This window comes from Rana temporaria, chromosome 11 (assembly GCF_905171775.1).
Source record: "Rana temporaria chromosome 11, aRanTem1.1, whole genome shotgun sequence".
Taxonomy (NCBI): domain Eukaryota; kingdom Metazoa; phylum Chordata; class Amphibia; order Anura; family Ranidae; genus Rana; species Rana temporaria.
The window spans coordinates 107,578,548-107,600,256 of NC_053499.1; the positions used below are offsets into that span (position 1 = coordinate 107,578,548).

The 21,709-nt window shown below is 48.7% G+C and overlaps 1 protein-coding gene across 2 annotated transcripts in view; it reads left to right on the top strand.

Annotated features, from left to right (window-relative positions):
* CCS (copper chaperone for superoxide dismutase) overlaps nt 1-21,709 on the top strand; it is a 259,850-nt gene that overhangs the window by 61,668 nt on the left and 176,473 nt on the right. For both annotated transcript variants that reach the window (XM_040328802.1, XM_040328801.1), the window contains exon 3: nt 4,795-4,932. In XM_040328802.1, the coding sequence (XP_040184736.1) occupies nt 4,795-4,932 (138 nt within the window). The remainder of the gene's footprint in view (nt 1-4,794; nt 4,933-21,709) is intronic.

A 21,709-nucleotide genomic window follows, 5' to 3' on the forward strand; every position in this document is an offset into this window, starting at 1 on the left:
GGCAGGTGACGTGGCCAGATGACATGGCAAGTGGACAATCCACAACTTGTGGCAGGTGGCCAGTGGACAATCCACAACTTGTGGCAGATGACGTGGCAAGGTGATGTGGCAAGTGGACAATCCAAAACTTGTGCCAGGTGACGTGGCAAGTGGACAATCCACAACTTGTGGCAGGCGACGTGGACAGGTGACGTGGCAGGCGACGTGGACAGGTGACGTGGCCAGTGGAAATCCACAACTTGTGGCCAGGTGACGTGGCCAGTGGACAATCCACAACTTGTGGCAGATGATGTGGCCAGGTGAGGTGGCAAGTGGACAATCCAGAACTTGTGGCAGGTGACGTGGCCAGGTGCGTGGCCAGGTGACGTGGCAAGTGGACAATCCACAACTTGTGGTAGGCGACGTGGACAGGTGACGTGGCCAGTGGAAATCCACAACTTGTGGCCAGTGGACAATCCACAACCTGTGGCAGATGACGTGGCTAGGTGACGTGGCAAGTGGACAATCCAAAACTTGTGGGAGGTGACGTGGCCAGGTGACGTGGCAAGTGGACAATCCACAACTTGTGGCAGGCGACGTGGACAGGTGAGGTGGCCAGTGGAAATCCACAACTTGTGGCCAGTGGACAATCCACAACTTGTGGCAGGTAATGTGGCCAGGTGACGTGGCAAGTGGACAATCCACAACTTGTGGCAGGTGATGTGGCAAGTGGACAATCCACAACTTGTGGCAGGTGACATGGCCAGTGGACAATCCACAAATTGTGGCAGGTGACGTGGCCAGTGGACAATCCACAACTTGTGGCAGGTGACGTGGCCAGTGGACAATCCACAACTTGTGGCCAGGTGACGTGGCCAGTGGATAATCCACAACTTGTGGCCAGGTGATGTGGTAAGTGGACAATCCACAACTTGTGGCCAGGTGACGTGGCCAGTGGATAATCCACAACTTGTGGCAGGTGACGTGGCCAGTGGAAATCCACAACTTGTGGCAGGTGGCGTGGCCAGGTGACATGGCAGGTGACGTGGACAGGCAGGTGACATGGCATGTGGACAATCCACAACTTGTGGCAGGTGACGTGGCCAGTGGATAATCCACAATTTGTGGCAGGTGACGTGGCCAGTGGAAATCCACAACTTGTGGCAGGTGGCGTGGCCAGGTGACGTGGCAGGTGATGTGGACAGGCAGGTGACATGGCATGTGGACAATCCACAACTTGTGGCAGGTGACGTGGCAGGTGACGTGGCCAGTGGACAATCCACAACTTGTGGCCAGGTGACGTGGCCAGTGGACAATCCACAACTTGTGGCAGATGATGTGGCCAGGTGAGGTGGCAAGTGGACAATCCAGAACTTGTGGCAGGTGACGTGGCCAGGTGCGTGGTCAGGTGACGTGGCAAGTGGACAATCCACAACTTGTGGTAGGCGACGTGGACAGGTGACGTGGCCAGTGGAAATCCACAACTTGTGGCCAGTGGACAATCCACAACCTGTGGCAGATGACGTGGCTAGGTGACGTGGCAAGTGGACAATCCAAAACTTGTGGGAGGTGACGTGGCCAGGTGACGTGGCAAGTGGACAATCCACAACTTGTGGCAGGCGACGTGGACAGGTGACGTGGCCAGTGGACAATCCACAACTTGTGGCAGGTGATGTGGCAAGTGGACAATCCACAACTTGTGGCAGGTGACGTGGCCAGTGGACAATCCACAACTTGTGGCAGGTGACGTGGCCAGTGGACAATCCACAACTTGTGGCAGGTGACGTGGCCAGTGGACAATCCACAACTTGTGGCCAGGTGACGTGGCCAGTGGACAATCCACAACTTGTGGCCAGGTGATGTGGTAAGTGGACAATCCACAACTTGTGACAGGTGATGTGACCAGTGGAAATCCACAACTTGTGGCAGGTGGCGTGGCCAGGTGACGTGGCAGGTGATGTGGACAGGCAGGTGACATGGCATGTGGACAATCCACAACTTGTGGCAGGTGACGTGGCAGGTGACGTGGCCAGTGGACAATCCACAACTTGTGGCCAGGTGATGTGAACAGGTGACATGGCAGGTGACATGGGCAGTGGACAATTCACAACTTGTGGCAGGTGACGTGGCCAGGTGACGTGGCCAGTGGACAATCCATAACTTGTGACAGGTGACGTGGTAAGTGGACAATCCACAACTTGTGACAGGTGACGTGGCAGGTCATGTGGCCAGGTGACGTGGACAATCCACAACTTGTGGCAGGTGACATGGCCAGGTGACGTGGCCAGTGGACAATCCACAACTTGTGGCCAGGTGACGTGGCCAGTGGACAATTCACAACTTGTGGCCAGTGGACAATCCACAACTTGTGGCCAGGTGACGTGGCAGGTGGACAATCCACAACTTGTGGCAGGTGACATGGCCAGGTGATGTGGCCAGTGGATAATCCACAACTTGTGGCAGGTGACGTGGCCAGGTGACATGGCAAGTGGACAATCCACAACTTGTGGCAGGTGACGTGGTCAGGTGATGTGGCAAGTGGACAATCCACAACTTGTGGCAGGTGACGTGGCAGGTGACATGGCCAGTGGAAATCCACAACTTGTGGCAGGTGACGTGGCCAGGTGATTTGGCAAGTGGATAATCCACAACTTGTGGCAGGTGACGTGGCCAGGTGACATGGCTAGTGGACAATCCACAACTTGTGGCAGGTGACGTGGTCAGGTGACGTGGCCAGTGGACAATCCACAACTTGTGGCAGGTGACGTGGCAGGTAATGTGGCCAGGTGACGTGGCAAGTGGACAATCCACAACTTGTGGCCAGGTGATGTGGCAAGTGGACAATCCACAACTTGTGGCAGGTGACGTGGCCCGGTGATGTGGCCAGTGGACAATCCACAACTTGTGGCAGGTGATGTGGCAGGTGATTTGGTCAGGTGACGTGGCCAGTGGACAATCCACAACTTGTGGCAGGTGACGTGGCCAGGGGACGTGGCAAGTGGACAATCCGCAGCTTGTGGCAGGTGATGTGCTAAGTGACACGCTAAATACAAGTACACTGCTGCTCTCTCAGCTGCTACTCACTCTGGTCTCATAAAATTACTCAAATGGTTAAATATACAGTTGTTTGAGCTTAGGGAGGGTCTTATGATGTTTCTTAACTAAATGCTTATAAACGCAAACGCGGTAAAACGCTGCAAAACGGGCGTTTTTAAACGCCAGTTTTAGCCTTTAAAAACGTGTGTTCAGCAGAGTTTGCACCGGCGTCCCGTGTGCATGGGGCCTTATTCTGACCTGTGTCTCCCTCCCCTCAAATTTTAGCTTTGCTATGGGACATCCCATTAAGTGATTAAGGCTCTGTGTTCCGTGATGTGTGATCAAGAAAATAAGATTTTTTAATACAGCTAAAATTTAATTGATATCACCCGCCGGGCGATTAGGGGGGTTAAACCTTTATTGGGTTATATACGGCGGGTGTCCTGATGCTAACAGCAAAGTAACTAACCAGTGTCACCCGTAACACTAATACGTGATCACTGGTGAAAGGGTTAACTAGGGGCATTCAGGGGGTTAAAACCTTTATTAGAAAATAAATGGGGGTACCTGACGCTATAAAAACTTGGCGGCGAACCTAAAAGTATAACTGGCTACCTAGCAACACTAATACAGCGATCAGAAAAACGATCGCTTAGTGACACTGGCGATATGGGGTGAAAGGGTTAACTGGGGGGGGTGATCAAGGGGTTAAACCTTTATTGGGGGGGGTAGGGGGCTACCCTGGACCTAAAGGGGCCTAAGACTAACTGCCCTGACACTTTTTACAGTCACAAATGACACTAAATGCAGTGATCAAAATAAATGATCACTGCAATCAGTGACACTGTGACTGGGGGCTGGGGGGGGGGGGGGATCTGGGGGTGACTGGGGGGTGGATTGTGTGCCTATGTGTACTGGTGTTAGTGTAGTGTTGGTGCAACTCACTTGTGATGTCTTCTCTCCACGACCTCCGGTCAAAAAGACCGCCTCGTGGAGCGTGACATCACTTCCTCCTGCCTGTGTTTACAATTACACAGGCGGCGGTCCTTAAGTGGTTAAGAGCATTGGGCGGAAGTGACCGCCCTGCAGTGATATGGAGACAGGTGGGGGCCATATTCCACTCACTCTTCTCCATACACAGCAAGGAAGCAGACCCGATCGCCTCCGAAGCTGTTAACGGCTCCGGAGAGTGGCGGGAGGGGCCGATATTGTGAACTTGGTGTAGAGTTATTGGCTTTAAGCCCTGGTTCACACTGCTGCAACTTGTCATGCAACAAAGTTGCAACTCAAGTCTCTCTAACTTGGAAAAGGGTTCCTGCACTACAACCCCTGGCAAAAGGTATGGAATCGCCACTCTTGGAAAATGTTTATTCAATAGCTTATTTGTGTAGAAAAAAAACTAATCAGACATGCCTCAAAACTTTTAATTTAACTTTCCAACCTTCTGGCTTTGAGGAACATTTAAAAAATAATGAAAACTGTAGTCAATTGCAACTGTATTTGCAGAACAAACAGGAAAAATATATGGTATTTGGTAAGCTGCAATATATTATATTTTTGATTTTGGGTTTAATAATGCTTCAACTACACAAGCTGAAGAAAGAGAAACTGATTGATTAACATGTAGAGCTGCTCCAGATTCTGGCTGCCCGAATTTTACTATATTCCCCCATTCAATGTTTAATTATTTAATTTCTAATTTACATTTATATAGATTATATGCAATTTGACTTTATCTTGTTTCATTTTCTTTTGGTTTTCATCTATTTATATACCCAGGTGTACAGAACGTCACTGTCAGCTTGGAGTCTGAATCTGTTCTAGTGGATACAATATTACCAGCACTGAAAGTGCAGACCCTGATTGAGAGTTCAGGAAGAAGGGCAGTGCTGAAAGGAATGGGCAGCGTTAAATCAGGTACAGTACCAATGTTTATTTTTCCCATATTTGGAAAGAATACAAAGTTAATTGCTTTTTCGTACATCACGGGACACAGAGCCTTAATAATAAGTAAATGGGTTATATTCCACCTTCAGGTGATTGGACACTGGCACACCCAAGACAGGAAGTTGCCCTCTATATAACCACTCCCATACAAGGATTACCCCAGTTTATTCACCAGTGTCTAAGGTGTTGGTCATGGTTAAAGATGTGCTAAGAAGAAGCCCTGCTGAGGGATCCCTGCGGGATCAAGGAGCCATGTAACCGGATCCGTCCAAAGTGCCAAAAAAGGCCAAAATGGATGGAACTCGGGCCTTGTGGAAGAACGAGGTTTTGCCTGCAACATCTCTCTTCTGAGGACTGGACCCTGGGATCCAGCACTTTGGGCACATACCTAAATGCTCAAAGGATTTTTCTGGCAGGGTGCTATACAGGTCCAGGTCAGAGGTCCCCTTTAATGGGAACCCAAGTCCCTGAAGGTCTGGCACGAGACGGCCCGTTGTGATGGGTGAAGATTGGGTCTGTCTGGTCTTCAGCAGTATCTTGCGGTGGGATAAGGTAAGTGAAGACAATCCTAAGAAACATCTTTTGGTGCTCTTAAAGGGGTTGTAAAGTTTAGTTTTTTATTTTCTAAATAGGTTCCTTTAAGCTGGTGCAGTGTTGGTTCACTTACCTTTTCCTTTGATTTCCCTTCTAAATGTTTTTTTTTTCTTTGTCTGAATTTCTCACTTCCTGTTTCTCCTCAGTAAGCTTGCCCCCATGTTCTGGCTGGGGGTTAGTCAGCCAGAACTGCTTACTGAGGAGAAACCGGAAGTGAGAAATTCAGGCAAAGAAAAAAAAACATTTAGAAGGGAAATTGAAGGGAAAGGTTAGTGAATCAACAATGCACTAGCTTAAAGGAATCTATTTAGAAAATAAAATGCAAACCTTTACAACCCCTTTAAGGATTTTTGCATGTAGTTGCATGTCTTGCCTGTCTTCCGCCGCTAGAGGGCACCAAAGAACATACCTAGTGTTTCTTGCCATGCTTTCCATGTAGTCGCTCAGTGTCAGCAGGTCTATGGATCAGCTCGCTTCTCAGCTTCAGGCTCTGCCACAGGTTAGGAAAAGGGGGGTCCTTCACCGCCGGCAGGTCCCACGGGTTTAGTCCTTTTACAGAAGCCATTCGCTATACGTATAAGTTTCCCTCAGCCGAGATGGTTGAAACTCCTACCTCCTCTTTGGGGTCTTTTAGGTCCCAGTAGGCTTTATATACTTTCCCAGTCCACCCATTGCTGGAAAAACTTATTTTATGCTGATTGGGAGCACCCAGATAAACTTTTTTCTCCTCCAAATAAGTTTTCCTTGCTTTATCCCATGGAGGCCAGCCATGATTAAGCACTAGCAAGAGTGCGAAACTAGTCGGCTGTCCTGGTTTATGGTTGTGGTAATTATGCATGTTCCTGCTTGAAAATAAAAGACAACAATCTTGGGCAGACCTCTATGGCGCCGTACACCCCCGAGACACCAGAGTTTGGTCCTCAGGTTGAGCCATTGGGGGCTACAGCCGGTCCAACTCAGGCGCCCCCTGTCTATGTAACAAAGGAGGTTTTGGCTTCCACCCTTGGGGGATTGGAACAAAGGTTGGCGGCGTTAATTGCTGCCGCCTTGCCCGAGAGGAAACGGCTAGGTCCCCCTCTCCTGGAGTTCAGTCCCTGGACAGGGAGGATTTTTTTTCTTAGAAGAAGGTGAGGACCAGGCAGGAGAGGACCTAGAGGGGGTAGATTCTGAGAAATCAACTCTAGAGGAGCCTTTCTCTGGCACTCAAGCAGAGAGGCTTTGGATCCAGTCCTTGACGGATATGGTGCGCTCGGCCTTTTAAGCTACCCCGGCCAGTACCGGCAATGAGCGCAGTCTCCTCCTTGGGGTCCTTGAGGGCTCCACAGTCAAGTTCAGTTTTTCCGATCCATCCTCTGTTAGAGGATCTGATGTATCAGGATTGGGTGCGCCCGGTCAGGATCTTTGTCCCCCCTAAAAGATTTGCGGTTCTCTACCAAATGGAAGAGAGGTTCACAAAAAAGTGGGCTGTCCCCGCAGTAGATGCGGCGGTGTCATGTGTTAATAAAAGCCTCACTTGCCCTGTGGATAATGTCCAAATGTTTAAGGACTCTGCCGACAAGCGGTTGGAGACTTTGCTAAAGGCATCCTTTACCACGGCAGGGGCAGTAATTCAGCCGGCCATAGCGGCTATAGGGGTCTGCCAGGCCTTAAAGGACCAGACAAAGCAGGTCCTGAGGGATATTCCGGCCCAGCAGGCTCAGGACTTGGCTATCCTACCAAGAGCCCTGTGCTTTGCCGTGGATGCCATCAAAGATTCCATCCAGCAGGCTTCCCGTCTCTCCTTAGCGTTGGTTCATATGCGGAGACTCTTGTGGCTGAAAAATTGGTCAGCCGAGACCCCTTGCAAGAAACTCCTGGCAGGTTTTCCCTTTCATGGCGAAAGGTTATTTGGTGACGATCTGGATAGGTACATTCAGAAGATTTCAAGTGGGAAAAGTACCCGGTTACCGGTAAAGAAAAGGGTCCGGGGTCCCACGTTTAAACATCCTACCTCTCCGGCCCCGGGGACCTCGGCCTCTCGTCAATATCGACGGCCTCCAGGTCGACCGGGCATTGGGGAATAAACCACAGGGACAGGCTCCAGGTAACAGGAGACCTTGGACCCGTAAGCCAGGCAAGCCGGCCCCTAAGGCGTCTCTATGAAGGGGCGCCCCCACTCTGTCGGGTGGGGGGAATTTTTTTTTTCAGAGGTCTGGCAAGAGAAGCTTCCCGACAGATGGGTCCTCTCAACGATCTCTTTAGGCTACCAACTGGAGTTTCGAGGGTTCCCTCCTCCTCGCTTTCTTGTTTCAAACATGCCAAAGGACCTGGGGAAGAGGGATTCTCTCCTGGCAGCCTTAGATCGGCTCCTAGATCAGGGGGTGATCGTAGAGGTGCCAGTGCAAGACCAGGGCCGGGGATACTATTCAAATCTTTTCATTATCCCAAAGCCAAATGGCGACGTCAGGCCAATATTAGACCTGAAGGGCCTAAATCGGTATTTAAAAATCCGGACCTTTCGGATGGACTCTGTCCGGTCCGTAGCCGCTACGTTACAGGTCCAAGATTTCCTAGCATCCATCGACATAAAGGATGCATACCTCCACGTTCCGATTTTTCCAGGTCATCACAAGTACCTACGATTTGCGGTAGGCCAGCGCCATTTCCAATTCGTGGCCCTCCCCTTCGGGTTGGCCACGACTCCCAGAGTTTTTTTACAAAAATCTTGGCACCCCTGTTGGCCAATTTAAGGACCCTGGGGATTTTGAGTATTTAGAGTATCTCTTATTGATAGATCACTCAGCCCTCGGCTTAGGGAGAGCAGTTTGCGTGACTGTACAGTATCTCCAGTCACTCGGCTGGGTCATAAACGAGGACAAGTCGCCCTTACAGCAATCAAGACGATTGGAATATCTCGGCATGTTGTTTGATACGGAAAACCAAAAAATCTTCTTACCACAACCAAAGATCAACGCCATAAGAGTGTTGATTTGGTCAGTCCTGAGCAAAGGAAGGCCATCCATTCGCCTCTTTATGAGACTATTAGGGAAACTGGTGGCCTCGTTCGAGGCAGTACCCTACGCGCAGTTCCATTCAAGGAAATTGCAGGCAGCCATCCTTTCTGCCTGGAACAGGAAACCTCAAACGTTGGACTACCCCATGTCTCTCTCTCCTCTAGCCCGGCAGAGTCTTTGTTGGTGGATGTCCCCCCGGAATCTCCAGAAGGGGAGATCCTTCAGTCCAGTCAATTGGAAGATAGTGACGACGGACGCCAGCCTGATGGGCTGGGGAGCAGTGATGGGGAACCTGACCCAGCAGGGAAGGTGGTCAGTTTCAGAAGGGTCTCTGCCCATCAATCTACTGGAAATCCGGGCAATTCGGTTAGCTCTAAGGGCATGGACAGCGGAGCTGTGCGGTTTCCCAGTCAGGATAGAGTCGGACAACTCCACAGCCGTGGCATACATAAACCACCAGGGTGGCACAAGGAGCCGGTCAGCCCAGATGGAGGCCGATCAGGTCCTTGCATGGGCAGAAACGCACGTGCCCTGCATTTCAGCAGTATTTATCCCCAGGATAGAAAATTGGCAGGCGGATTACCTCAGCCGCCAACAGGTCTCTCTGGGGGAATGGTGCCTCCATCCCCAGGTGTTCCAGGAGATTTGCAGCAGGTGGGGGTCGCCGGATGTAGATCTTATGGTGTCCAGGTTCAATGCAAGACTAGACAGATTTGTGTCCCGAACAAGGGACCCATTGGCATGCAAGACGGATGCACTGGTGTGCCCATGGACACAGTTCTCCTTGATATATGCCTTCCCACCTGTGCGTTTGTTACCCCGGCTCCTTCGCAGAATTTGGGTGGAACGCAAGCTGGTAATTTTGATAGCTCCGGTATGGCCCCGAAGATTGTGGTATACGCTAATCGTAAGGATGTCAGTGGGGGATCCGTGGTCCCTTCCACTCAGGCCAGACCTACTATGTCAGGCCCGATATTCCACCCTTCCTTACAGTCGCTAATTTTAACGGCCTGGCGACTGAATCCTATATCTTAGGAAGGAGAGGGCTCTCCAAGAAGGTGATCGCCACACTGATTAATGCCAGAAAGCCTGTGTCTAGACTAATCTATTACAGGGTCTGGAGGGCTTACGTGGCCTGGTGTGAAACTAGGAGGTGGCACCCTTGTAACTTTGTTGTTGGAAGAATTCTAGAATTTCTTCAACTAGGTGTGGACATGAAACTAGCCGTCGGCACCATTAAGAGGCAAATTTGGGCTTTGTCCGTGTTATTTCAGAGGCCATTAGCTACCCACTTTCTGGTCAAGGCTTTTCTGCAGGGAGTCTTGCGGATTAATCCACCGGTTAGAACCCCATTGTGTGTCTGGGACCTAAACTTGGTCCTCTCGGCTCTACAGAAGCAGTCCTTTGAACCATTGAGGGAAATTCCCTTAGTTTTGGTAACCAGGAAGCTGGTGTTCCTGGTGGCCATGTCTTCGGCCAGAAGAGTTTCAGAGTTAGCTGCACTTTCTTGTCGGGAACCATACTTGGTCATCCACAAAGATAGGGTCGTGTTACGGCCTCATCCATCCATCCTTCCGAAGGTAGTATCGGGTTTTCATTTAAACCAGGATCTTATCCTTCCTTCCCTTTTTCCAAATCCGAGTTTGGGGAAGGAAAGGTTACTACATTCTTTAGATGTGGTAAGGGCGGTCAAGGTGTATCTGAGGGCTACCGCCCATATCCAAAAGACAGAGGTTTTTTTTGTCCTGCCAGAAGGTCCTAGGAGGGGCCAGGCAGCGTCTAGGGCCACTATTTCCAGATGGATTCGGCAGACAATCTCGCAGGCCTACGGATTAAAGGGGAAGGATGCCCCAGTATCAATAAGGGCTCACTCTACCAGGGCAGTGGGCGCTTCTTGGGCAGTGCATCATCAGGCCTCCATGTCTCAAGTCTGTGGGGCGGCGACCTGGTTGTCAGGCCACACATTTACAAAATTTTACCAGTTGGATGTTAAAAGGCGCACGGACATGGCCTTTGGGCAGGCGGTTCTGCAGGCTGCAGTTTAGATCTCCGCTTCCGGGGGCGCCTATATGTTTATATATGATTTTATTCTGGTTTCCCTCCCCTCGTTTGGCATTGCTGTAGCACATCCCACATAGTCATTACTATGCTGCTCTGTGTCCCGTGATGTACGATAAAGAAAAATGGGTTTTTAATAACAGCTTACCTGTAAAATCCTTTTCTTGGAGTACATCACAGGACACAGAGCTCCCGCCCCTCTTGGGGAATATTGGGACCTGTATTCCTTGCTACAAAACTGAGGTGCTCCCGGTGTGGGAGGGGTTATATAGGGAGGGAACTTCCTGTCTTTGCCATTGTCCATCCCCTGAAGGTAGGTTCTATAACCCACATAGTCATTACTATGCTGCTCTGTGTCCCGTGATGTAAGCCAAGAAAATGATTTTGCAGGTAAGCTGTTAATAAAAATTCCTTTATTAGGCAGCTCCGGGGGGTCTTCCGACTTTGGCGGTCTTCTTCCGACTTCAGGGGTCTCTTCCGACTCTCCGGCCTCTTCTCCCGCTCTCCTGTTCTTCTTGCACTCTCCGGTGCTTTCTGCCTTCTGCCGGGCTCCTCCGCTATCTTCTTCCAGCTCTTTTAGTAGTGTTGGCCCAGTCTTCTCTGTCGTCTTCTTCCCTCTTCTCATCTTCGGATGTTGACACAACGCTCTCTCCCGCTGTAATGCCGTGTGCGCCGTGCACAACGATTTATATAGGCATGGGGCGTGGTCACTGGGTGATGTCACCCGGTGACCCCGCCTCTTATGACGTCACCGTCCCATTGTGCCAAAGTCGGATCTGTTAATATGGAATCCGACTTTGATCCGACTTCACAAAAAAGTAGTGCAGGAACTACTTTGAAGTCGGCACAACTTAAAGTTGTGTCAATATGAATGGTAGTCATTCAGAATCATGGAGAATGACTTGTCATGTGATTTTTGCAGTTCAAAGTCATGGGACAAGTCGTATAAGTGTGAAAGGGGGCTAAAACGGAAAGAGGAGAGATCACCCTGATGACATTCCCTAAAGTGACGTGTTGCATTCAAAATATTTCTAGCGTTTGAAATATTTGTGTCATAATAATGTTCCCCTATACGGGCTCTCAAAGGACGTATGGTACAGCCTACATATTGGAGGCTGCATGAAATACAGGTGATCAGGTAACTTGCATAGTTTGTGCCACAGATCACACAAATTACAGAACCTACAGGTTTTTATATTACAGGAGTAACTTCCAGGATAGGAGAGCCAGGTGGGTTGGCATTGTTTGTTTGGATGAGAATAGACTAGGTCAGGGCTTGACAAATTTGCTTGGAATCTAGGAGCCAGCTAAAAAAGTTAGGAGCCAGGTTTTTTTGCACCCACTTCCGGCCACACAGTCTGCGGGTAGATTGCGGGCAGGACGTCAGAGCCCCCCCCCCCCCCGTTGTGTTCTGGGAAACACACAGCTCCCAGAACACAGCGGGGACCAGTGAGCACGACAATTAAAGGGCACAGTGGCAACAATTGATGGGCACAGTGGCTGCGTTTGATGGCATGGCACAGTGGTGACAATTGATGGCACAGTGGCTACGTTTGGCATGGCAGTGGCTGCGTTTGGCATGGCACAGTGGTGACAATTGATGGGCACAGTGGCTGCATTTGGCATGGCACAGTGGTGACAATTGATGGCACAGTGGCTGCGTTTGATGGCATGGCACAGTGGTGACAATTGATGGGCACAGTGGCTGTGTTTGGCATGGCACAGTGGTGACAATTGATGGCACAGTGGCTGCGTTTGATGGCATGGCACAGTGGTGACAATTGATGGGCATAGTGGCTGCGTTTGGCATGGCACAGTGGTGACAATTGATGGCACAGTGGCTACGTTTGATGGCATGGCACAGTGGCTGCGTTTGATGGCATGGCACAGTGGTGACAATTGATGGCACAGTGGTGACAATTGATGGCACAGTGGCTGCGTTTGGCATGGCACAGTGGCTGCGTTTGGCATGGCACAGTGGTGACAATTGATGGGCACAGTGGCTGCATTTGGCATGGCACAGTGGTGACAATTGATGGCACAGTGGCTGCGTTTGATGGCATGGCACAGTGGTGACAATTGATGGGCACAGTGGCTGTGTTTGGCATGGCACAGTGGTGACAATTGATGGCACAGTGGATACGTTTGATGGCATGGCACAGTGGCTGCGTTTGATGGCATGGCACAGTGGTGACAATTGATGGGCACAGTGGCTGCGTTTGGCATGGCACAGTGGTGACAATTGATGGCACAGTGGCTGCGTTTGATGGCATGGCACAGTGGTGACAATTGATGGGCACAGTGGCTGCGTTTGGCATGGCACAGTGGTGACAATTGATGGCACAGTGGCTGCAAAGTGAACAATATCAACATGCCTGTGCTGTGCCCTAACTTTGCTAGTGTGAACCATAAGTGCAAAAATCCTATATAGTTATGCCATAACTATATAGGATTTTTGCACTTATGGTTGACACTAGCAACACTGAGTTCACACTAGCAACACTGAGTTCACACTAGCAACACTGAGTTCACACTAGCAACACTGAGTTCACACTAGCAACACTGAGTTCACACTAGCAACACTGAGTTCACACTAGCAACACTGAGTTCACACTAGCAACACTGAGTTCACACTAGCAACACTGAGTTCACACTAGCAACACTGAGTTCACACTAGCAACACTGAGTTCACACTAGCAACACTGAGTTCACACTAGCAACACTGAGTTCACACTAGCAACACTGAGTTCACACTAGCAACACTGAGTTCACACTAGCAACACTGAGTTCACACTAGCAACACTGAGTTCACACTAGCAACACTGAGTTCACACTAGCAACACTGAGTTCACACTAGCAACACTGAGTTCACACTAGCAACACTGAGTTCACACTAGCAACACTGAGTTCACACTAGCAACACTGAGTTCACAATAGCAACACTGAGTTCACACTAGCAACACTGAGTTCACAATAGCAAAACTGAGTTCTTCACACTAGCAACACTGAGTTCTTCACACTAGCAACACTAATAACTGTTCCGGTTTTAAAAGTATTGTCTTTTTTTTAACTTTAACCTTGTTCTCACAGAGCGCGAACAGCATGGGCAGCTCCGTTCCTGTGACTCCCCGTGGCACCGCCTCCTCAGAGAAACTCCCCAATCCCCGGGGCGAGAGGCGGCCGGAGGCGGAGCGCCCGCAGCCTCTGCTTGTATCATCGGCTACATGATACGCAATGACTCGCCGTGGCACCGCCCCCTCTGAGAAATTCCCCAATCCCCAGGGCGAGAGGCGGCCGGAGGCGGAGTGCCCGCAACCTCTGCTTGTATCATCGGCTACATTATCCATACCGCCCGATGCAGAGGCCGCAAAGCCGCGGCCTCAATTAGCGGCACGACCCGATCGCGCGATGGCGGTTGTGGGGGGATGCGCGGCGACGCTCTCAGGATACCCCAGCTCTTCTGCCATGGGCGCCAGGTCGATAATTCTAGGCGCAACGGCGACCTGGCGCCCGGAATTTGTCGAATACTGGACTAGGTGATAGTGCAGTCCCCAGTGTGGGTGCACGTTGGCTAGAAAAAAGGCAACCTGCTTGCAAAATCCCATTTTAAATCTTTAGCAGTATGCAATATTGGCAGTTTTTTTTGTTTTTATTATTCTGACTATTTGATTACATTATTGGGAATATAATCCCGCTTTTCTATTTCTAGAGTTGTAAGGTTGATGAGTTTTACTCTTATTTTTATGCTCTCTCTTGGTCTTGGGCTTATCGGATAGTAAATCCTCTCTATCCATTGTCAAAACCTTTTCCAGTCCTCGGTGTATAACAGATTCGTTATAAACTCGGTCCAATAAGCGCTGATGAATGACCTTACATTCTAGTTCAAAGGTTGAGTTTGTTGAACAGTTACGTTTGGCTCAAATAAACTCCCCATAAGGGATGGCATTGATGGTGTGGGATGGATGACAACTGGCTGCAAAAAGTGTAGTGTTACCGAAGCATGGTTTCCTATAGGTGCATGTGGAAACATCACCCGTAGTTGGATCACCCTTTAGGGTGATGTCTAAAAAATGAATACTGTAAACATCATGCTCAATCGAAAAATGTAGATTTAACTGATTATCATTCAGGAATTTCCAAAATTCATGCAATCCCATAATGTCACCATCACAAGGTCATCGATCTAGCTACCATACGATCTGCCTGGCAAAAGGGTTGCTGGGAGAGAACAAAACTTGTTCCTCCCACCAACTCATGTAGAGATTCGCCATGGACGGTGAGGATCTAGAACCCATCGATGGCCCACAGCGCTGGACATAATATACGCCATCAAATAAAAACTAATTATGCTTTAATAAAAGCTCAACGCTTAACAAAATAAACTGTAGCTCCTGAGGATAGGAGCTATAGCGTTGAAGATGATATTGGATGACCTGCAATCCAGCGCTGTGGGAGATCGATGAATAAAGTGCCATCGCGTCCATTTGACAGATATGATATGGTATATGACTGTGCTCGTATCTCTGATGTAGCCGGGCAATCTGTGTACCAAAGGCTGTAGGTGCCGGTCTACCCATTCTCCCAAACGCTCCAATAAGGAGCAAATTCCAGCCATGATTGGTCATCCCTGTATGATGGATGATGGAAGACCAGCACCACAGGTTTATCCACATTGAGATACTCAGCAGTTTTGGACGACAGAACTCTCATACTGAAGCCCAACTGTAAATGTTTTAAAAGAGTTGATTGAAAAATCATCTCCACAGTATCTCTGAGTTACAAGCTTGAATTTCGGGAACTGCCGCCATCTCGTTTTCTAAGGTCGAGCATTCCCAAGGACCCGGTAAAAAGAAGGCCCTTGTTCCTAGCATTAGACCACTTGTTATCCCAAGGGGTAATCATGGAAATTCCCTCAGAGGAACAGGGTGCGGGGTTCTATTCGAACTTCTTTACGGTTCCAGAACCAAACGAAGATGTCGGAACCATTCTAGATCTCAAGGATCTAAATACATTTCTGAACATCCGCTCCTTTCGCATGGAGTCAATACGCTTAGTGATTTCCGCCCTACAAGGAGGAGAACTTCTAGCTTTAATAGACATCAAAGATGCGTACCTGCATGTGCCTATATTTCTCGCTCACCAAAGGTTCCTGCGCTTTGTAGTAGAACAATGCCACTTTCAACATCTGGGCTGGGTTCTCAACTTAGAGAAGTCATCCTTACAGCTGGTAAAAAGGCTGGAGTACCTGGGTTTGGTCATAGACACTGCCCAAAAAAGAGTATTTCTCCCCCACTCAAAAGTCAATTCTATAAGGGACCTGGTTCAGGTAGTCAAGGCAAGGAAAAATCCTTCCGTTCGTTCGCCTTTGCATGAGGTTATTAGGGAAGATGGTAGCCTCATTCAAGGCTGTTCCTTATGCCCAGTTTCATTCAAGGCCATTGCAAAACAGCATCTTGTCTACTTGGGACAAAAGGATCCAAGCTCTGGACTTGCCAATGTATATGGCACCAGAGGTACACCGGAGCCTCGGTTGGTGGTTAATAACCAAAAATTTGCAGAAGGGAAAATCCTTCCTTCATCCTAGTTGCCTGGAAAGTTATGACAACGGATGCCAGCCTTTTGGGCTGGGGAGCAGTCCTAGAAGAGGTGCTACGGTCCAGGGTAAATCGTCCAAAGCCGAAAAGACCTTGCCCATCAATATCCTAGAGATCCGGGCAGTATATTTGGCCCTGAGGGTTTGGACGCACAGGTTACAAGATTGTCCTGTCAGAATACAATCCGGCAATGCCACAGCAGTGGCTTATATTAATCACTAAGGGTGCACCAGAAGTCTTTCTACCCAGAGGGAAGTGAACTAGAGGTCGGCCGATATTTGGCCGTTTTTGTGAAATCGGAATCGGCCGATTATTGTGAAAAAATCGGCCGATTCGCAGCTACAATATCCGGCCTGCATGGCCGCCTGCCCTGCAGTACTGTACTGACCAGTCACCAGTGCCCCCGCATTCATGTATCCTCCATTCGCATGGCCCCTGCTCCTTACCGCAGGTCCTGGAGGTCTACTGTGCTACAGCAATGCCAAACTAGCGCGTACGGCGGTGAGTAGGGGCGTGACGTCACGTTCCTTCCCCCGCCCCCTGCAGCTCGCGGTCCACTCATTGCTCACATTGCGAGTAGGGGCCACGCCTGTCTCCCACGTCACTTGCGTGCCCCGCCCCCTGCTGCTCCTGGTTCCCGGGTCTTCTCCTGGCTCTCCTTGCGAGTAGAGGCGTGACGTCCAGTGCGCGCCCTGCCCCCTGCTACTCGTTCCCGGCTCCTTATCTGATTCTTGCAGCATCCGCCCCTGCATTCTACTCGATATGTGGCATTTTCCTTTTTTTAGTTCGTTGATCAATATTAATGGGCATATTTATTGTCAACACTAACACTGCTGGGCATATGTTAAAGGTCACGCTGATGGGCACTTTTTTATGTTAAGGGGCACTCTGATAAAAATATACCCATCAGAGTGCCCCTTAACATAAAATAGCCCACCAGCATACACATTAAAAATATACCTATCAGCGTGCCCCTTAACATAAAAGTTTTGTTGTGCCCATCAGAGTGTCCCTTAATAACATAAAATTTTGAGCACCATCCGCCCCTCCTTTAAAATTACTTTTTCTTTTTTAATAATTAGTCTAGTGATGGCTGAAAAGAAATCAAACCCAGTATGGCAGTATTTTAGTGAGCCAACATCAGGGAAGGCCAAGTGCAATATCTGCCAAAAATTGCTGAGCATGGGAGCAGAAAAAGGAAAGGCTAAAAATACCACAAATATCTGGAATCATCTGAAGTCCACCACCTCCAAGCTTATAAAGACGCACAGAGGGAAAAAGAAGATGCAGCTGCTTCTTCATCCAACTTTCAGCCCACTGTAGTACAGATGTTTGATGCTAAAAGAAAATGGCAAAATACTGATCCCCGGTCCAAGAAAATTGATACCCTAATCACAGAAATGATTGCCACGGACAACCAGCCCTTTACAGTTGTTGCAGATATTGGCTTCCAACGCTTGCTGACAACAATAGAACCAAGATATTCGATCAAAAGTGAAAAATACTATTGCATGTCTGTACTGGACAGTGTGTACAAAAAGGTTACACAGCGAATTAAGACACTAATTGCAACAGAGAATGCTGGCCCCTATTTGTCCTTCACAACCGACTGTTGGTCTGGAGAAACAGAATCGCTTATGAGCCTAACATGTCATTTTATAGACAGTAACTGGGAAAGGAAACAAGTCATTCTAAATGTCAAGGCTATGTCTGGCTCCCATACTGGGGACTTTATCAGGGAGATGTTTCTTAGCATGCTCAATGATTAGGACATCAACCAAGACAGAGTGGTGCTTGTGCTGCGAGACAGTAGTGCCAACATGATTAAAGGCCTCAGACTGGCAGATATACCAAACTTAAGCTGCAGTGCACACACATTACAGCTTGTGATGAAAGAGGGCATCAGCAGTCAGAGAGTAGTGGGGAACATCATTGCCAAATTGAAGACTTGTGCTACACACTTTAGCCACTCTGTGCTTGCAAAGCAGCGTCTTGGAGCCATTCAAAAAGATCTTGGCCTCCCCCAGCACAGCATCATTCAGGATGTTCCCACCCGCTGGAACTCCACATTACATATGTTGCAGAGGATGCTGGAGCAGAAGCGTGCCCTGAATTTCTATGCAGCAGAACATGGCAAGTTTACCTCCATCTCCTGCATTATCCCATGCATAGCTGTGCTGAAGATGGTGCTTCAGGCAGAGGGTCAAACCACAAGGGGGATAAAAACACTTAGAGAAACCATGTGGCAAAGCTTGGAGAGACGATTTTCAAAGATAGAGGATACCAAATGTTTGGTGCTGGCAACACTGCTTGATCCTCGGTACAAGGGCCATGTATTTGCAGGGGACACAGTGAGCAAAGCAAAAACTTGGCTGCGAGAAGAGTACGCCATTGGGTCCGAGCAACAAAAAAGTGGAGATGAAGGACCAGAACCGAAACGGACCAGGACAAGGGTAGAAGAGGAAAAGGAGGAACCCAGTCCCTCTGGTCTTCTGGAGAAAATGTACGAAAACATTTTGGGGGCTCATGGAACTCCTGCTGAAGAAAGTGACGAGCACTTAATTTCCGAGCAGTTAGAGAAGTACCTCCGAGAGCCACTGAATAGACCGACGACTGGTCTGCCACGGAATGGTGGAAACAAGAATGATCCCGCCTGTGCCACCTTGCACCACTGGCAAGAAAATGTCTCTGTCCACCTGCCTCTTCTGGTTCCAGTGAAAGATTGGGATTATCTATGATAAAAGAGGAGCAGGCTCACTGAAGAAAATGCAGAGAGACTGTGTTTCCGAACTACAACTTGAAGCTCTTAAACTGGAGTACTAAGAGAAGAGAAAGAAGAGAAAGAGAGGACTGGAAATGAGAAGAAGAAGCCTAAAACGAAAGAAAATGTGCACTTTTGTATTGTTTACAGACTTACCTCATTAATGTCCATTATCTATTGCTGTTGATTTCTTTCAAAAGTTTTGATTACCTAACCTGTTTTTGTGTATTTGTAAGATACATAGTTGTTTATCTAAATTACATACATGTGCACTGACTGGAAGCTTGTGTGTACTTCTGTTGATTTATGCAATTTTCTGTATCTCTTCTTTATTATTTAACTAAACTGTTAAATTTTACGAAATGGGGGGGAAAATAAATAAATAAAATTGTCCCAAAAATATCGGCCCGCAAAAATCGGTATTGTATATCGGGCCGCCTCGATTTCTAAATATCGGCATCGGCCATAGAAAAACTCATATCGGTTGACCTCTAAAGTGAGCCATATTCTGGTTTGGGCAGAGAGGCATGTACCCTCTTCATTCCAGGAGGTAGAGAATTGTCAGGGCAGACTATTCAAGCTGCCAGCAGCTGTTCCCAGGGGAATGGTCCCTCCATCCAGACATCTTTCTGGACCTATGCCAAAAGTGGTTACCCCGGACGTAGATCTATTGCCCTCAACAACAAGTTTAGACTTTGGTCAAGAACAAGGGACCCACTCACATGCGGGATGGATGCCGTTGGTAATCAGTTTCATTGAACTATGACGTCCCTCCGGTTCAGCTTCTACTGTTACTTCCTCACAGGATCAAGGAGGAATAAAACTAGTGGTCTTCATAGCCCCAGTTGTGGCCCAGAAGACCCTGGTACACAGAGATCATTAGAATGGCAGTTGGGTCCCCTCCCCTGCATCCAGACCTGCTTTCGCAGGGTCCAGTATTCCATCCTTCCTTACGAAGTCTAAATTTGATGGCTTGGCTGTTTGAAACCTACGTTTTAAAAGAGTCGAGGGCTCTCAGGTTCAGTCCACTCTCTCTCCTCTATGGTTAAAGCTAGAGAGCTGGCCTCCAGGCTCATTTATTAAAGAATCTGGAAGGCATATGTTTTCCCTGGTGTGAATCCAAGGGTTGGCACCTTGGAAATATGTCATTGGTAGAATCCTTGCTTTTCCTACAGCCAGGGTTCCATCTGAAACCAGGATGTTGCCCTGCCTTCCTTTTTTGCAGAACGGCGTTCTGTGGAAGAAAAATTATTGCACTCCCTTGATGTAGTGAGAGCAATGAAGGTCTATCTGAAAGCAACGGCTCAGATACGGAAAACTGAAGTTTTGTTTGTACTCGCCAGAAGGTCCCAGAAGGCCAGGCAGCATCGAAATCTACTATCTCTAATTGAATTTGACAATTATTGTTCAGGTTTATGGTTTAAAGAGGAAGGTTCCTCCTCTTCATGTGAGAGCACACTCTACTAAAAGCAGTAAGTGCTTCATGGCGGTGCATCACCAGGCCTCCATGGCTCAGATCTGCAAGGCTGCGACTTAGAATCTAGTGTAATGTATGACAGAGGACTATCAGGTGGATGTGAGAGGGGCATGAGGATGGCACCTTTGGGTGCAGTGTGCTGCAGGCAGCAGTATAGGTCCTCACTCTGATGGCGGTCTGTCTTGATTTGTGTTTCCCTCCACTCAAGTTAGCATTGCTCTGGGACATCCCATTTAGTTATTATTAAGGGCTTTGTGTCCCATGATTAGAATTTTTTTATTTTTTTTATAACAGCTTACCTGTAAAATCCTTTTATTGGAGTACATCACGGACACAAAGGTCCCTCCCCTCTTGCTGGGATACTTATTTCTTTGCTACAAAAACTGAGGGTATGGGGAGGCGTTGTATAGAGGTGAACTTCCTGTCTTGGGTGTGCCAGTGGTCCAATCACCTGAAAGTGGAATATAACCCATTTAGTTATTTATTAGGCTCTGTGTCCCATGATGTACTCCAATAAAGGTATTTTACAGGTAAGCAGTTATAAAAATCCTATTTTTACATGCATAGGTGTAAAATATTTGCACACATGGCTCTCACATTATGAATGTAAACAGTAAGGCCTCATGCACATTTTTACAGCTGCTTTTAGGAGCGTTTGGCATTTTTTTGTTTTTCATTTGCAGCTTAAAAACGCCTCTCCATGTTATTATATGGCCTCATGCACACACAGGCCTTTAGGAGCTGTAAGTGGACTACGCGATTTTATGCTCCAAAAAAAAAAAACCCACGACCAGCACTTTCTCATGACCGGCATTAGAGCTGTAAAAACATCTGATGCTGGATACAGCTGTGTTTAAGCCTGAAGCGTTTCTCATGCCTCCTATTCAAAATCAATGGCTCCCCAGGGCTGGACTGGGACAAAAATTTGGCCCTGGACTTCATCCAGACTGGCCCACTTTGACAGGTCTCTCCCATGCCGGCCGGACAAACCCCCATATGCTCATCTCTACCCCCAATGCTGCTCTGGTCCCCCATATGCTCCTCTCTCTCTCCCCCCCATGCTGCTCTTGTCCACCATATGCTCATCTCCCTCCCCCGTGCTCCTCTGGTCCCCCCCATGCTTCTCTGGGTCCCCCCCATGCTTCTCTGGGTCCCCCCCATGCTCCTCTGGGTCCCCCCCCTCCATGCTCCTCTGGTCCCCCCCCCTCCATGCTCCTCTGGTCCCCCCTCCTCCATGCTCCTCTGGTCCCCCCTCCTCCATGCTCCTCTG